General features: G+C 38.9%; 1 protein-coding gene across 2 annotated transcripts in view; it reads left to right on the forward strand.

The window, feature by feature from the left end:
• Positions 1-14264, forward strand: part of OSTF1 (osteoclast stimulating factor 1) — a 62203-nt gene extending 47939 nt beyond the window's left edge. The window contains exons 8-11 of one of the 2 annotated variants that reach the window (XM_010844895.1): positions 2281-2359; positions 5524-5622; positions 13252-13282; positions 13664-14258. In XM_010844895.1, the coding sequence (XP_010843197.1) occupies positions 2281-2359; positions 5524-5622; positions 13252-13282; positions 13664-13691 (237 nt within the window). In that variant the 3' untranslated portion in view covers positions 13692-14258. Of the gene's footprint in view, positions 1-2280; positions 2360-5523; positions 5623-13251; positions 13283-13663 lie in introns of both variants that reach the window. The other variant, XM_010844894.1, reaches the window with a different exon arrangement.
• The last annotated feature ends 2438 nt before the right edge of the window (positions 14265-16702 follow it).

The following is a 16702-nucleotide window of genomic DNA, read 5'->3' on the forward strand; positions in this document are numbered from 1 at the left end:
CGCTAGGCCTCCCTGTCCATCACCAACTCCTGGAGTTCACTCAGACTCACGTCCATCGAGTCAGTGATGCCATCCAGCCATCTCATCCTCTGTCATCCCCTTCTCCTCCTGCCCCCAATCCCTCCCAGCATCACGGTCTTTTCCAGTGAGTCAACTCTTCGCATGAGGTGGCCAAAGTACTGGAGTTTCAGCTTTAGCATCATTCCTTCCAAAGAAATCCCAGGGCTGATCTCCTTCAGAATGGACTAGTTAGATCTCCTTGCAGCCCAAGGGACTCTCAAGAGTCTTCTCCAACACCACAGTTCAAAAGCATCAATTCTTCGGCACTCAGTTTTCTTCACAGTCCCAACTCTCACATCCATACATGACCACAGGAAAAACCATAGCCTTGACTAGATGGACCTTTGTTGGCAAAGTAATGTCTCTGCTTTTCAATATACTATCTAGGTTGGCCATAACTTTCGTTCCAAGGAGTAAGTGTCTTTTAATTTCATGGCTGCAGTCACCATCTTCAGTGATTTTGGAGCCCAAAAAATAAAGTCTGACACTGTTTCCACTGTTTCCCCATCTATTTCCCATGAAGTGGTGGGACCAGATGCCATGATCTTCGTTTTCTGAATGTTGAACTTTAAGCCAGCTTTTTCACTCTCCACTTTCACTTTCATCAAGAGGCTTTTGAGTTCCTCTTCACTTTCTGCCATAAGGGTGGTATCATCTGCATATCTGAGGTTATTGATATTTCTCCTGGCAATCTTGATTCCAACTTCTGCTTCTTCCAGCCCAGTGTTTCTCATGATGTACTCTGCATAAAAATTAAATAAGCAGGGTCACAGTATACAGCCTTGACGTACTCCTTTTCCTATTTGGAACCCGTCTGTTGTTCCATGTCTAGTTCTAACTGTTGCTTCCTGACCTGCATATAGGTTTCTCAAAAGGCAGGTCAGGTGGTCTGGTATTCCCATCTCTTTCAGAATTTTCCACAGTTTGTTGTGATCCACAGAGTCAAAGGCTTTGGCATAGTCAATAAAGCAGAAATAGATGTTTTTCTGGAACTCTCTTCCTTTTTCCATGATCCAGCGGATGTTGGCAATTTGGTCTCTGGTTCCTCCGCCTTTTCTAAAACCAGCTTGAATGAACATCGGGAAATTCACGGTTCACGTATTGCTGAAGCCTGGCTTGGAGAATTTTGAGCATTACTTTACTAGCGTGTGAGATGAGTGCAATTGTGCGGTAGTTTGAGCATTCTTTGGCATTGCCTTTCTTTGGGATTGGAATGAAAACTGACCTTTTCCAATCCACAGTGCCTCAAATACATACTGCCTTTGTCCATTCATGTTTGAGTGTGTCTAGAAGCTCTGTGTGCTTGTGGGGCTTACTGACTGGTAGGTTTCTCTGTAGGGTGAGATGGTGAGGTCCTCAATGTTTTTCTGGCTTATACCCAGATGCCAGTTAAAATAGTCACTTCTTCCTCTCTGTTGGGGCTGTTCAGCTCTATCAGAGCAGCATTCTCTAGCCTCCTTCTTGGGGTAGATGCTAGACTATACACACTGGGGCTGTGTTTGTGTGTGTGTGTGTGTGTGTGTACACTGGGGCAGTGGGGTGTGTGTATGTGTGTGTATATATGTGTATGTACAAGCTGGGGCAGTGGGGTGAGGGTATGGGGGGTAGGGAAAGGCAGCTAGGAGAGGGGTCTTACTGCTCAGTGTGTAGGTTTTTCAGCTAGCCCCCTGCTTTTAATTCCTGGCCTCATTACCACCTTCTCTTATGCCTCCAAGTTCCATAACCTTGGAAACTGTCTGGGTAATTTCAAAGTATGATAATTCTACCATCTGTACTGGGTCATCTGGCAGCCAGGAGAGAGAAAGGTGATCTGGGGTTTGGGGGTTCTAATTACTCAGTAGAAACACTTTCACCCAGTACTCTTGGTTTCACTCCATGCCTCCTTCCTGCTCCAGAGTCTCCAGTGTCTCCAATTCCTCATTCATGCTGATTTCTACAGAGACAGATCTGCTTGCTTCCTCCTAGTATCTCCGTCTGTGAGCATCTGCATTTCCACATGTTCTCTGCCAAGTCAGTTGCTCCTCCGCCATTGCATTCCCTCTCCTCATATGACTCATCGCTCATCTCTTGAGTCTCTTTTCCCTCTTTGGCATTTTATATAGTTTTTTCACTTTATTCTCATTTTAGATTTACTTAGGCTAGAGTAAACCTAAATTTGTGTATATTTTCAATCCTCACTCTCTTTTTAAAAAATGCTACTCTCTCTTGTTATCACCATAGAACAAGCTGGGAGACACAGCTTTGCATGCTGCTGCCTGGAAGGGTTATGCAGATATTGTACAGTTGCTTCTGGAAAAAGGTAAAGTGTTTAGTTTTTCTGGTTTTGCATCACTCTGAAAATCAAACTCCATCCAATTACACCATTTAAAAATAGCAGGGAAAATAATGGGCTTCTTATTTTATAACCGGGATTTTGATCTCTGTCTGCATCATGGTGTTTTTCTGATAAGATAAAATTATTGAGGTGGTTTCTGTTTTTCATTTTAAATTAAAAGTTTGGTAAGCTTTAGCATTATATATGTTACTTTTAGTAAGAATTTATTTTTCTGCAGGATTTAATCCTACATTTCTTCAGGATTAAAGGGACCTAGATGGAAGGTATGTGTGTGTGTTTGCATACATGTGTGTGCACACATACAGAGGAGATCTCTCTAAGAAAGCTGTGTGGGTAAAGTTGCTGAGGCCCCGGGTTCTCACAGGCAAGTCTTGATTAGATAAGAAAGGATGCTGTGGCACAGTGTCCTGCTTTGAGCTGAGCAGGTGCTCAGTGTACAGCAAATGAGAAGAGGCCTTGATTCCACATTTTTACACAAGTCAGAAGGAACACTGAAATAATGGACTCAACCATCTATTCATCTGTCTGTCCCACAAGCTTTAGTTAACCCTTATAGGGGGCCAGGGATATCACCACACACTGCACCCTGGTCTAAGGCTATAATATAGGATACTTGAGTTCCCAGCCTGCATGTCATGTGGAGGTACTGTCATTAGGGATCCTTGGAGCAATGTTGTGAGTTTTCGATTTAAAGTTTGTTGATGATGTGAACTCTAGGAATAAGAGATCAGACGCCTTGATGACCTCTATAGTACCCCTCACAAGTATACCAAGAGCTGTGTTGTCTGCTATGGCAGTCACTAACCACACAGGTTGCTGAGCACTTGAGATGAGGCCAGTCTGAATTGAGATGTGCTAGAAGTGGAAAATGAACATCAGGTTTTGAAAACCTAGTGGGGAAAAAAAAGTGCTGTATCAATAATTTTTATATTGATCACATGATGAAGTGATAACATTTTGGATATACTGGGTTAAGTAAAATATATTGTTTAAATGAGTTTTACATGTTGAAAATGCAGCCACTAGAAAAGTTTAAATTACATCTATGGCTCACATAATTTTCTGTTGGGCAGTACTGGTTGAAATGGTTTTCTTTTCTGGCATCCTGTCTCTGAACATTTCCTGTCCTGACAGAAATTATGTATGTGAGTTCTCAAGTGTAAAATAAGATATGATTAATCACAGAACTGTGAACCCACAGAATGTTTGACCTGTAGCACAGCGAGAGAATGAGGTTTTGTATATAACCCCAGCTGTGGATAGATCTCAGGCTCTTGACGAGAGATTCTTCACACACAATCACCATATTCCTAATTAAATGTGCTTTCTCTCTCTTTTTCTCTTGGCTTTTTTTCCTTTTTTTTTTTTTTTCTTTTCTTGGTGATATTTTTGTGCCTTTGAGTTTTAGGACATTTATTTTTTGTTTACCAAAGAGGATGTGTTTGTAGAGAAAATGGCACTCTCAAACACTGTGGCAGAAAGTGTAAATTGGTAAGCCTTCTTGGAAGACAATCTGACAATAGCTAACAGAATGAAGACATACATATCCTTATATTTCAACGCTACTTCTAGAAAAACATCCTTCAGAAATACATAAAAGATGTGTTTCAAGGAGGTTCATGACAGTATTATTGTGATAATGAATATTAGAGTCTAAGTGCCTCTCAGAGAGGGGTGGTTAAATAAATCTTGGAACATCCACAAAATGGATTAATTATCAATGTTTAAATAGATTGAGTTATAAGTTCGTGTACTACTAAGGAACAAATAGCATGATATATTGTTAAGTTAAAAAAACCAAAACTAGTATGGCAGAAGCCAACACAATATTGTGAAGCAATATTCTTAAGTCAAAAAAATATCAAAACTATTGGTTATGAGTGAGGAGAGGGAAGGGGGAAGGATAAAATAGAGCTAGGGGATTAAAAGGCACAAAGTACTGTGTATAATAATAACTATAAATGGAATATAATCTTTAAAATTTGTGAATCACTGTTGTACAACTGAAACATATAGTATTATACATCAACCACACATCAGTTTTTTTAAAAAAGGAAAATACCACTGGCAAAAAAAAAAAAAACCCACATCAAATTAGACCAATACCTGTAGTATGATTTTGTATATGTGTGCACAAGTGTCTGTGAATGCACTCTTGCATGTAAGGGAGATGGGAGCTGATGCCCACTTGTTGGGAATGGTCACCTATGTGGAAGATAGAAGATGGGGAAGGAAGGGGTTAGTTGAGAGCTGAAATGATACATAAGCTTTTGTTTAGCATATGTCTGTATTTTCAAATCTTTGACAATGAGAATATATTTATGAATTCTGATGTAATTTGTAATAAAGATGGGGAAAAGGTGAGTGGAAGATGGGCTATGCAGACAATAGATTGCCTCCAGATTTACCTCAAGGTTTACTAATTCTGCTAATAATGTTTGAAAGTATACTTAAGATAAATATTAATCTCCTCAAGCTCAACTCACATCGTCTTTTCTAAAGACCTTCTTGAACGAAAGAGGCAAAGGGTGTATAGCAAGGCACGTTGACTCTAGCTGAGCTAGTGTTGTACATGGAGACAGTAAACTTCTCAGGGAAAGTTTCACACGCAGGGACTTGAAAGGAAAGGCTGTATTTCAATTGTATATAATTATTACAGGTGCAGCAGTAAGCTCCCTGATTAAAGATGCCAAATATGCTGTTGCTGTTTTGTGAAAGTTTTACTGAAAGAGCTTACTTTAGGGTCAGATGATTCTGTCCTTAGTTTTGCCAAAAGCGATGTTTTGATGGAAAGAGGATTGGCTGCTCTATAACTAACATCATTACTGTTTGTTATGTAAGAAAGTTAAGAGAGTAAATCCTAAGAGTTCTCATTACAAGGAAAACATTTTTTAATATTCTTTTAATTTTGTATCTATATGGGATGATGGGTGTCCACTCAACTTGTGATAATCATTTCATGATGTTTCATTATGCTATGTACCATAAGCTTATAGTGTTGTGTGTCAATTATATCTCAGTATAACTTGAAGAAAAGAGAGGAAAAAGAAACTTAAAAAAGAAAAAAAAGATTGGCTGCTACTATAGAGTCTTCAAAACACCTAATTTCTTTTCTTGTGTTGGGGAAGGTGCTAGAACAGACTTAAGAAACAATGAGAAGAAGCTGGCCCTGGACATGGCTACTAATGCTGCCTGTGCATCTCTCCTGAAAAAGAAGCAGGGAACAGGTACTTGATTTTAATCCTTTTCCCTCATAAGGCCGTCATGACTTAAGATTTATCAATTCAATATTGGGGAAAGTTTTTTCTTGCTGAATTCTACAGGTGATTCTAGAGTTAGATTTTATATCCTTGGTCTGAATCAGAACCTCCAACATGGACAAATATATCTATAAAAATAAATTTGTAGAGACATTGATCTTTTGCTGTGATTAGTATGTTTCTTTTATTCCTTGCAATCAAGTTCTAATTACCTTGCTTTCTATTATATTATATATATAAAGAGATATTTCTTTTTATCAAAGAACCATTGTTTCCATACTTTTGTTTTAGATTATATATATATTTTTAGATTTTTAATTGAAGGATAATTGCTTTACAGAATTTGTGGTTTTCTGTCATACATCAACAAGAATCAGCCATAGGTAGACCCTTGTCCCCTCCCTCCCAGACCTCTCTCCCATCTCTCTCCCCACCCCACCCTTTAGCCTGTCGCAGAGTACCTGTTTGAGTTCCCTGAGTCATACAGCAAATTCCCATTGGCTATCTGTTTTACACATGATATTGTAAATTTCTTTACTCTCTTCATACATCTCCCCTTGTCCCTCCTCCCCTCCCACCTTGTCCATAGGTCTGTTCTCAGTGTCTGTTTCTCCATTGCTGCCCTGAAACTAAAGCCATCAGTGCCATCTCTTCAGATTTCATATATATGTGTCAGTATATGATATTTATATTTCTCTTTCTGACTTATTTCACTCTGTGTAATGGGCTCTAGTTTCATCCACCTCATTAGAACAGATTCAAATGCATTCCTTTTTATGGCTGAGTAGTATTCCATTGTATATATGTACCACACCTTCTTTATCCATTCATCTGTTCCATGTTCTGGCTATTGTAAATAGTGCTGCAGTGAACATTGGGGTACTAGTGTCTTTTTCAGTTTTCATTTCTTCAGGGTATATGTCTAGGAGTGGGATTATTGTCATATGGTGGTTTTATTCTTCACTTTTTAAGGAGTCTCCATACTGTATTCCATAGTGGCTATATCAGTTTACAATCCAGAAATGCAAGTGTTCCCTTTTCTCCACACCCTCTCCAGCATTTATTGTTTGTAGACTTTTTGATGATGGCCATTCTGACTGGTGTGAGGTGGTATCTCATTGTAGTTTTGATTTGCATTTCTCTAATAACAAGTGATGTTGAGCATCTTTTCATGTGCATAGCCATCTGTAAATCTTCTTTGGAGAAATGTCTCTTCAGGTCCCTTTCCCTCTTTTTGATTGGGTTCTTTTCTTTTTTGGTATTGGGTTGTATAAACTGCTTATATATTTTGGAAATTAATTCTTTATCAATTGTTTCCCTTGCTATTATTTTCTCTCATTCTGAGGATTGTCTTTTCACCTTGTTTGTAGTTTCCTTTGCTGTGCAAAAGCATTTAAGCTTAATTAGATCCCACTTGTTTATTTTTGTTTTTTAATTTCCATTATCTAGGAGATGGGTCATAGAAGATCTTGCTTTGATTTATGTCATTGAGTGTTCTGCCTGTGTTCTCCTCTAAGAGTTTAATAGTTTCTGGTCTTACATTTAGGTCTTTAATCCATTTTGAGTTTATCTTTGTGTATAGCATTAGGTAGTGATCTAATTTCACTCTTTTGCATGTGGCTGTCCAGTTTTCCCAGTACCACTTATTGAGGAGGCTTTGTCCCATTGTATATTCTTGCCTCACCCCACTCCAATACTCTTGCCTGGAAAATCCCATGGATGGAGGAGCCTGGTAGGCTGCAGTCCATGGGGTCGCGAAGAGTCGGATATGACTGAGCAACTTCACTTTCACTTTTCACTTTCATGCATTGGAGAAGGAAATGGCAACCTACTCCAGTGTTCTTGCCCGGAGAATCCCAGAGACGGGGGAGCCTCATGGGCTGCCGTCCATTGGGTCGCACAGAGTTGGACACGACTGAAGCGACTTAGCGGCAGCAGCAGCATATTCTTGCCTCCTTTGTTAAAAATAAGGTACCCATAGATACGTGGGTTAATCTCTGGGTTCTCTATCTTGTCCCATTGGTGGCCTAAGTATTGGAGTTTGAGCTTCAACATGAGTCCTTCCAATGAACACCCAGGACTGATCTCCTTTAGGATGGACTGGTTGGATCTCCTTGCAGTCCAAGGGACTCTCAAGAGTCTTCTCCAACACCACAGTTCAAAAGCATCAATTCTTCTGCACTCAGCTTTCTTTGTAGTCCAACTCTCACATCCATACATGACCACTGGGAAAACCATAGCCTAGACTAGATGGACCTTTGTTGACAAAGTAATGTCTCTCCTTTTTAATATGCTAGGTTGGTCTAGGTTGGTCATAACTTTCCTTCCAAGGAGTAAGGTTTTTTGAGTGGTTATTGCTAAATATTTTTTATTTATGTATTCAAGAGTTTTATGATTATAATTTCTGTTGTAAATGATGGTATCAATAAGCTGTGATCAAAATTATTCTAGACTTTGGAAACTTATCTGGTCACAGTTCTGTGGGTGGTTTTTAAAGATAGAGTGTATGATCTCAAAGATAATATCTATTGATGTGGGAGAAGAGGTTTGAAAGGTTTACATGCACTTCTGAACAGTTTGATGGTTTTGAAAGTGTGTTAAAGGAAAGAAAAGGTGTTAAACACATTTGTGCTATTCATGATACTATTCAGAAACTGGCTGTTTATTTGACTTCTCAGTATGTAGCCTATTGAATGCGCTCCTCCAGATTCATTCTGATACGGTGATTTTCCGAAAAGGAGTGCTGGGAGGAGTGGAAGGATGTGCCTTGAACTCTTCTTCCCATCCATCTCTCCTTTGTCCCTCTTTCATTCTTCATTAGCCTCCTGGCCCATGAGAAACCCAGAGGGGTTTAAAAAAAGGATGCTTGGTTGGAGAGAACATTTGAATTCAGTCCCCCTGCATTGGGAGCATTGATTTTTAGCCACTGGACTACCAGGGAAGTCCCATGGATACATTTTTACTACTATTTTCTAGAAAGGAACTGTGCTTAGTCACTCAGTTGTGTCTGACTCTTTGTGACCCCATGGACTGCAGCCCACCAGGCTCCTCTGTCCATGGGGATTCTCCAGGCAAGAATACTAGAGTGGGTTGCCATGCCCTTCTCCAGGGAATCTTCCTAACTCAGGAATCAAACTGGGGTCTCCTGCACTGCAGGCGGTTTCTTTACCAGCTGATCTACCGGTGGTGGGGAGGTGGGGGCAGGGGCGAAAATGGAAGACTCACCTTTTGCATGCGTTCACATTGCTACTCATCATTCAGGACTTTTTTTTAGTATTGCTTTAGTGTCCAAAGTTTAGTTTGATCCCTGTTAGTGGAGAATCACCAAAACAACTTTTTAAGAAATTTCTATTATAGAGGGTAAGTGCATGTATTTTCATTTTATCCTTAGGATATTATCATTTTCAGAGTTCTCAAACTTGGGTCAATGAGATACTCATTTCTGTTTTAATCATTTGAATCAAATTCCAATTCATATTTGAATTCTTGGGAAACTTATTTCTCCTATCCCTTGATTTATGAGAAGAGTCAATATTATGCTGTCCCATAGTCCATTTCTAGCAGTAAAGTACAGTCAGTTGCCTGGTCTCCTGGCTTCACCAGTCAAAAAAAGCAAACTTCCTGTCTCTCTTCTTGGCTTACCAGGGGCGCTTCCCAGAATCATCCTTCTTGTGTACATGTGTGCTAAGTTGTGTTAGTCATGTCTGAGTCTGTGCAACCCTTTGGACTATAGCCTGCCAGGCTCCTCTGTCCTTGGGATTCTCCAGGCAAGAATACTGGAGTGGGTTGTATGTCCTCCTCCAGGGGATCTTCCCACCCAGGGATCGAACCCACATCTCCAGTGTCTCCTGCATTGGCAGGCAGTTCTTTACCACTAGTGCCACCTGGGAAGCCCCATCATCTTCCTTACCTATCATCAAATTCTCATCATAGTTCTCCTCACAAATCCATTGCTCCTTTTGTTCCTTATTTCAGATGAGTGTTTATACCAGATTTTTATTTAACCTCAGTCCAGGTATAGTATAAACTATTAAGCAGTTAGGGATTTCTTAATTATTCAGTGCCATGAATGTTCATTGGCAGAGCAAGTTGTCCTTTAAAGGAATTACTCATGCATAGATTTATACAGGTTCTACTAACAAAGTAAGAAAGTTTTTACCAGCCGAGTGGTGCTCCCCAGCAACATTTTGACCGAGAAGCCATATTTGAAGCCGTGTGGGAGAAACCCTTTTATTTGAGGTAGATCTCCTACTCCCTGCTGCCTTGGTTGAGTCAGGAAGAAGGACTGTGACCTAGTTTCCTTTCTCTGCCTCTGACTTCCTATTGCTATATTAGTAGCTCCAAAGCATCCTGACTGAGGAGTACCAATATCTTATGAGTTAAAGGTTATCAGTCTCATGCACATTGAGTGTGATTGTGATAGACAAGGAAAATATCACACCTGCTCAGACCCCAGAGAGCTACACCTAGAAGGCTCCAGATGAGCAGGAGGAAGCAGGTGACAAAACTTTTCTCTTTTTTCCCTTAGGTTTTTTTGTAGTCTTTGTAGAAAAGGGCTGGGAGGTGGATGCTCTTTTTCTCTGTTTACTCCAAGTATCTTTAGTCTACCTCTCTAAATCTGTGCAATACTCAATTCAGTATTGAGGTATAATCTTGGGACTTGGCACACAGAACCAAGAAATGAATTTTCATATTTCAGTTTTCATATTACCTTTTTCTCTCCTTTTTTTCTTCTTTCATTCCCCCAGTCATCCAGTTAAAATTTTTTTAATTTGTATTTTGATCCTAGTTGGAATAAGAGCTTGAATTCTGGGTCATATAGCTAATTGCCACCATGAACTCTAAACTAGAAAAGGTATATTTTCATATTGTTGGCCACTTTTGAAAGTATCTCTTGAATTTCTTATAGGGACAAGGTAATTTACATGTTACACTAACATGAAGAGTAACTTTAGGATATAGGGGTAGGGTTAGGCCATGACTGAGGACTGAACCTTGAACCTTTAAGTTGTTCTTCCAGTTTTTAAAAGCTGGGGTATAATTTATACTAACTAAAATATGTAAATCCTAACTGAACATCTTGATGATTTTTTTTTTTTTAAGTGCTTTGCTTTTTTTTTTTTAATTCATTAACCTGGTTTAATTCACACTGAAATTTTGTTGTTCTTGTTGTTTTTTGGCTGTATCTTGAGGCTTGTGGGGATCTTAGTTCCCCCATGAGGAATCAAACCTGGGTCCCTGAAGTCGAAGTGCAGAGTCCTAACCACTGGATGGTCAGGGAATTCCCACTGTGCTTACGCGTACTAACCACAACCCCGATCAAGATGGAGGACACTTCCCGCGTCCCAGAAGCCTCCTTCAGCATCCCCTGCTTCTCTCACCATAGATTAGTTTTGCCTGTTTTCAAACTTGATATAAATGGAATCAAACAGTATGTGCTTTTTGGTGTCTAACTTTTTTCGTGTAACACGTCTGTGAGATTTATCCATGTTGTGTTTTTCCCGCCATCATTTATTTATTCATTTGTATGTCTGTCTTAAGTTCTGGTGCTTGACTTGGAATGTGTAATCCAGGGCAGTGAGACTGAGAAAAAAATGGAAGTGAGGTAGGAGAGGCTGAGAAACACCGTTGGGAGACAGAGTACCATGATGGTGATGCCCCAGGATGGGCTGTGAAGATACAGCTCATCATCAGCACTTGGCTGTATTGGAAGTTTCCAGAGAAACTGTGTCTCAGAGAGTCTATAGAAGTAAGGAAGGAAGGAGAAGGAGTTTATTAGCCTGCCTACCTCTCACTTTCTATTTGGTCAGCATTTGTACCATGGCAAGTTATCTTTCTCTTGCTTAAAGCAAAGTGCCAAAGTAACGATTGAAGGATAGAGAATATTTCTGATATAGCAAAACATAGGATTGTAGTAGCAAAGTACAAAAGAAAGGGGAAGAGTTTTGCTATATTTGTCTTTTTGTATTTAACTTAAAAAGCTACCAGTTCACAGCCAGTTGTGAAGTTCATGGGTGTGTGTGGGATAGAAGAAGATACCTTCCTCCCAGGTCTCCAGAGCTCCTTTAAAGGAGAATGGAGACAAGTACAATCAACCTGGAGACTTCTAGTAGTTTGGAAGCTGGTGTGAAATCGCTGAAGCACACTTCTGTTCTGCTTATACCTACTTGTTCTTTTCCCTTTCTTTTTGTTCCATGTATAAGATGTAAGATAAGTTGGTTTCTATATCCCTCATATTGACTCTCCCCTGCCCCTCCCTTTTTAAAAATAATTATTTTCCTAAACATATTCTTTAAAAAACTACAGTATCATCAAATATCTTGTTATAGTCTAGATTTACCATTTTCTTTTATATGTTTATTTATTCTTTGCTTACTTATCTATTTATAGTTTAAGTAGGGTCCAAAATGATAGCTATGTCTCTTATTTATCTGCTTTTTTCAATTAATGCTTCCTTCCCCTCTCATTTTCCTCTTTGTTTGGCCTTGCTTTTTATTTGTTAAAGAAATTGGGACAATTTCCCTGAATTTCCCAGTCTAGACATGGCAAGCATGCGTTTCCATGGTGTCGTTTGTCATGCTCCTCTGTCCTCATCTTTTTGTCAGTTGGTGTTATGTCCAGAAGCTTGGTTAGACTTAGATTTTTTAGGGGTAGAGGGAAGAATACTTAATAAAGAAAATTGTGTTCTTCTGTCAGAGGCACATAATATTAATATCTGTTTGTCACTTGTCCTGTGATGTTGGCATCCATGGATGATTATTGTCTAGATCCATTGTTTCACTGATGGTTACAAAATGGTGATATTTTAATTTCATTCCCTTCTCGGTTATTAGTTAGAACATCCTATAAAGAAAAATTTCCCCTTATCAACTGTTTGCTTACTTAGAGCAATAGTTTGTATAGCAGGGGCAGAGTAAGAGTTCTGCCCCTGAAAGCCCTTTAAGAGTTTTCAAAGTAACCTGCTGGTTCTCTGTTATTTTTTGAAGGGAACCACACACTCTTTGGTGTGTGTTGAAATATTTGCTGTGTTTTCATCCAGTATTGTTAATTACTGGTAGCCTACCTTTGGCTAGTGGAGACCCCTTCTGGTTGGATCCTGAGCCCTTTTAAAATGATGCTGTGTTTGCTAGAATCCTTGCTTTATAGCTTAAGAAGGGGTTTCAGGTCCATCTTTTACAGTTTCTGTCCCAGACTTGGAATCAATCATATCTCCAATGAGCAGGGGCTTATAGTGTTTAAAGACAATGTTCTGGGTGCTATAATACACATTTATTCAACTGTAACAATGTGTTTATACTTGCATTTTAGTTTTTCCCTTAAAACTATACCTTGTGTAAGCTGTTGCTGTAGGAATTTGACTAGACTATTTGAATTTGAATGGACAGGTGAACAGGTAAAAAGATCAGATACCTTCCTTTTGAACTCTGTTTAGGGTTGACAACATTTGATGGGATTCAGCTCTTTCTGTTTTAAAACATTATTTATTTTTCATTTCAGTTTCCTTTTCTTCTGCATATTCTTTATCAATGTTTGCTAAAATGAAACTGAAGCTTCTGTGTTTTCATTCTCTTTCTTTTCCTTTTCCCCCCTCATTAGTTATCTTTCTACCCAGTGACCTTGCCTTCAGGTAAGGCTACAGGTTGTGGACTGGCTGAAGCCTCCTGTGCACTTGTCATTGGGAGAGGAGGTTTGGAAGCACAGTTGTCAGGGTGGACGGGCTTCTGGCGTGTCCCACGTTGGTCATGGTGCATGTGGCTGGTGGTGTTCTGTGGTGGGAGGCAGACTAACAGCTCCTCAGCACCACGTTTGTTGCTTTTTTGCGTGTCTAGGTAACGTGCAGACAAATGTAGCTGTCAGCCTCTGTGGCAGCAGAAGCTGATAATTAGACTGGAAAGCAAAAGTAGAGAAAGATCCTTGGGGGAAATACCACCCCTAGGAGCTTTGAAAGTGAAAAAGAATCCAAGCCATTTCTAATTTTTCTGTTTTGCTTTTCCCCCTATTCCTTTAGATGCAGTCCGATCATTAAGCAATGCTGAGGACTATCTTGATGATGAAGACTCAGATTAATTCCCTTCCGGAGCTTTGAGATCTAAAACTTCTGTTGCTTTTGCCATTTCAAAACCTTGTCTTTGTCAGAAGAGTGTTGATAACTGTAAAAAAAAAAAAAAAAAAAAAAAAAAAAGGAAAGTCTATATGAACGTGGCAGTATTGCACTGTGTTTGAATAAAACTTGTAAGTGACTAGTTCTCACCTTCAGTTTGCCAATAAGTGACTGGATATTTTGCTGTATAAAGTACATGTTTGCTCACCAGAGTAGAACAAGAAGAGATTATTTCTATTTATCAAGCTTAAAGGAATTTTAAGAATTTTTTTCTTTAAAAAAGTCAGGTTTTTTTTTTTTTTTTTTAAAGTTCTTTACCTCAAGGATTGAGATATTTTGAATGGATTTTTCAAGGGAAGAATGCTTATTATAATAATAAACCAAAAGATTTAACAGAAAATTGTCAGCTATTCTGACAAAAATAAACATTTTAAGAGACTTTATTTCTTTTGTCTGTTTTATGGTATTACTCTTTGCTGATAAATAAAGCTTTTTATATTTAGGTAAAGCCTGATTTGATTTTTTTTAAATACATTTTGTATTATTAGCAGAGAAGAGTCATAGCAGCCAAATTTCTTTCTTTTTTTCTGGGTACAGTGTACTTTATTGTTGGTACAAGACAAGGTGGGGCTCCCTAAGCCCCTCCCCTTCTTCAGGGATGTGGGATGGAAACTGTGTGGACATTGGAGATTCTCAGTGTGTTAGGGGATCAAGTTTGGCATAGTAGTGGAATTTCTGTTCAGCCTTCTATTGATATATCTGCTTTGATTAAAGTCAAGGCAGCAATCATTGAGGAGATAGATTTCTAATAAAATATGTAAACTTAAAAAAAAAACTTTTTATATTATATTGGGATATAGCCAATTAACAATGTGATAATTTAAGGTGAACAGGGAAGGGACTCAGCCGTATATATACATGTATCCATTCTTCCCCAAACTCCCCTCCCATCCAAGCTGCCACATACATTTAGTAGAGTTCCCAGTGCTATGCAGTAGGACCTTGTTGGTTATCCATTTTAAATACAGCAGTGTGTATGTGTCCATCCCAAACTTAAACATTGTGAGACTTTCGGTTTTTCTCTCCAATGTTATACTTAATGTGAAAAAATTTAGCAGCTCATTACAGTTTGCTTAAGATTTGAAAGATGAACAAAAAAATGATTTCCTTATTATGAAAGATGCTGTAGTTTTCCATTATGGAGGAGTCATGAGCCATGAAATTTTTTCCCCATTCAGTTTTTTACTTTGGTAAGTTATTTTCTCTAAACATGGCTCTAGTTCATAATGATCTGGCTTCTTTTGATAAAACATCAGTGTAACATTACAGGGAGCCTTCTGTACTACCAAAGTGACACTTCATTTGAGATTCTAATTTTGATCACAATAGTGATGATACTAAAAAATGACATGGCTATTGGCATTTGCCTGGATTTTAGGCCTCAGATCCAGAATTATGTTTTCCAAGAGGAGTTTGATGATAATTTCAGAAAACACATTGGTGATGAGAAGGAAATGTTTGAAGAAGGAAGTGGGCTAACTCAGGAAATGAATAACTGCCTGTAGAGGAGTTTCCTCTGTCTGTGACTTTGGTTTTTCTCTCCATGGGTGCTTTGAGAAAGGATACCCTGAGAAGCCTGTTCAAGGTCAGTCAAATATCCCAAATAAATTTTAATAGATATCTGTATAAGTATTAACAGTGAGAGATGAGCACAAAATCTGAAATTAGTTAAAAAAAAAAGGATATTGTATTTTTAAAACAAACACCTAAATTTAAACATTTTTATTGCTTTATAAGCATAGTCTTGAATATATGAAATCCTTGCTGAAATTCTTTTCCCACAGAACCTTTTAAGTATTTGTTTTTTAAAATGGGAAATCTCTGACTTTTTATTCTTGTGTACTTTGGGCCTGGGACAGTCAGGATAGAGGCCAACTAAGCACTCAAATTTTTTTTTTTTTTTTTAACATTGGTAGAGATAATAAAGTTTGTAGAAATATAGATAATTTTAATGAAAATACTGTGTACTTGATGTAAATTTATAATGCATTTGAGGAGAAGAGGCCTTACTGTCATTGCTTTAACATTAAGAGAATTCTAGAAAGTTGGCCAACTATATATAGTTTTTTTGGCAGTGAAGGGCAGACTTAGGTATATACTCAGTTTTTTCTGTTGGAACAGCCACAATACACAATTTGGCTGTGGTTGAAACTCCATGAGAAAATTTACTTTGCTTCTTGTTTATTCAGTCTAGCTTATCTGAGCTTTCTCAGAGATTGTTTAATGCTGAACTCAGCAACAAAATTCAGTTCCAGGAAATTGCCACCACTCAGACTCTGCAGAGGAGAGCTCTGATTATATTCTAGAAATGACATTGGAGGTTTTACTGCAACCCGAGCTTTCTGATAGTCACTGTGGCCTGAACTCCTTCCCAGCCGTTGCATCCTTAACAAAGAAGATGCCTTCCAGCCCCTCGGGCAGTGAGAGATTGGTCCAGCTATTGGCCCAGTGTATGTGCTTAGTCGCTGAGTCATGGCCGACCCTTTTTGACCCCATGAACTGTAGACCGCCAGGCTCTTCTGTTTATGGAGATTCTCCAGGCAAGAATACTGGAGTGGGTTGCCATGCCCTCCTCCAGGGGATCTTCCCAACCCAGGGATCAAACCCAGGTCTCCTGCATTGCAGGCAGATTCTTTACCATCTGAACCACCAGGGAAGCCCATAACCTCATGCAAAGAAAGCCCAGTTTTTATCGTAGGTTCCCATTTTAGTTTCTTTCCAGGACTGCTGTGGTGCAAATTATTTGTTGTTGAAGTGCCATGCATTACAGTTGTCAATTTCTGTGTTTCTTCACTGATCCCCCCTCACCCCTATTGGCTACTTTTAAAAATAGGATTGGCTATGTTGTTACCCAAAGGGAAATGTTGAGCAAAGCCATGGTGACCT

This window comes from Bison bison, unplaced genomic scaffold, assembly GCF_000754665.1.
Source record: "Bison bison bison isolate TAMUID 2011002044 unplaced genomic scaffold, Bison_UMD1.0 scf7180017864212, whole genome shotgun sequence".
Lineage (NCBI taxonomy): Eukaryota > Metazoa > Chordata > Mammalia > Artiodactyla > Bovidae > Bison > Bison bison.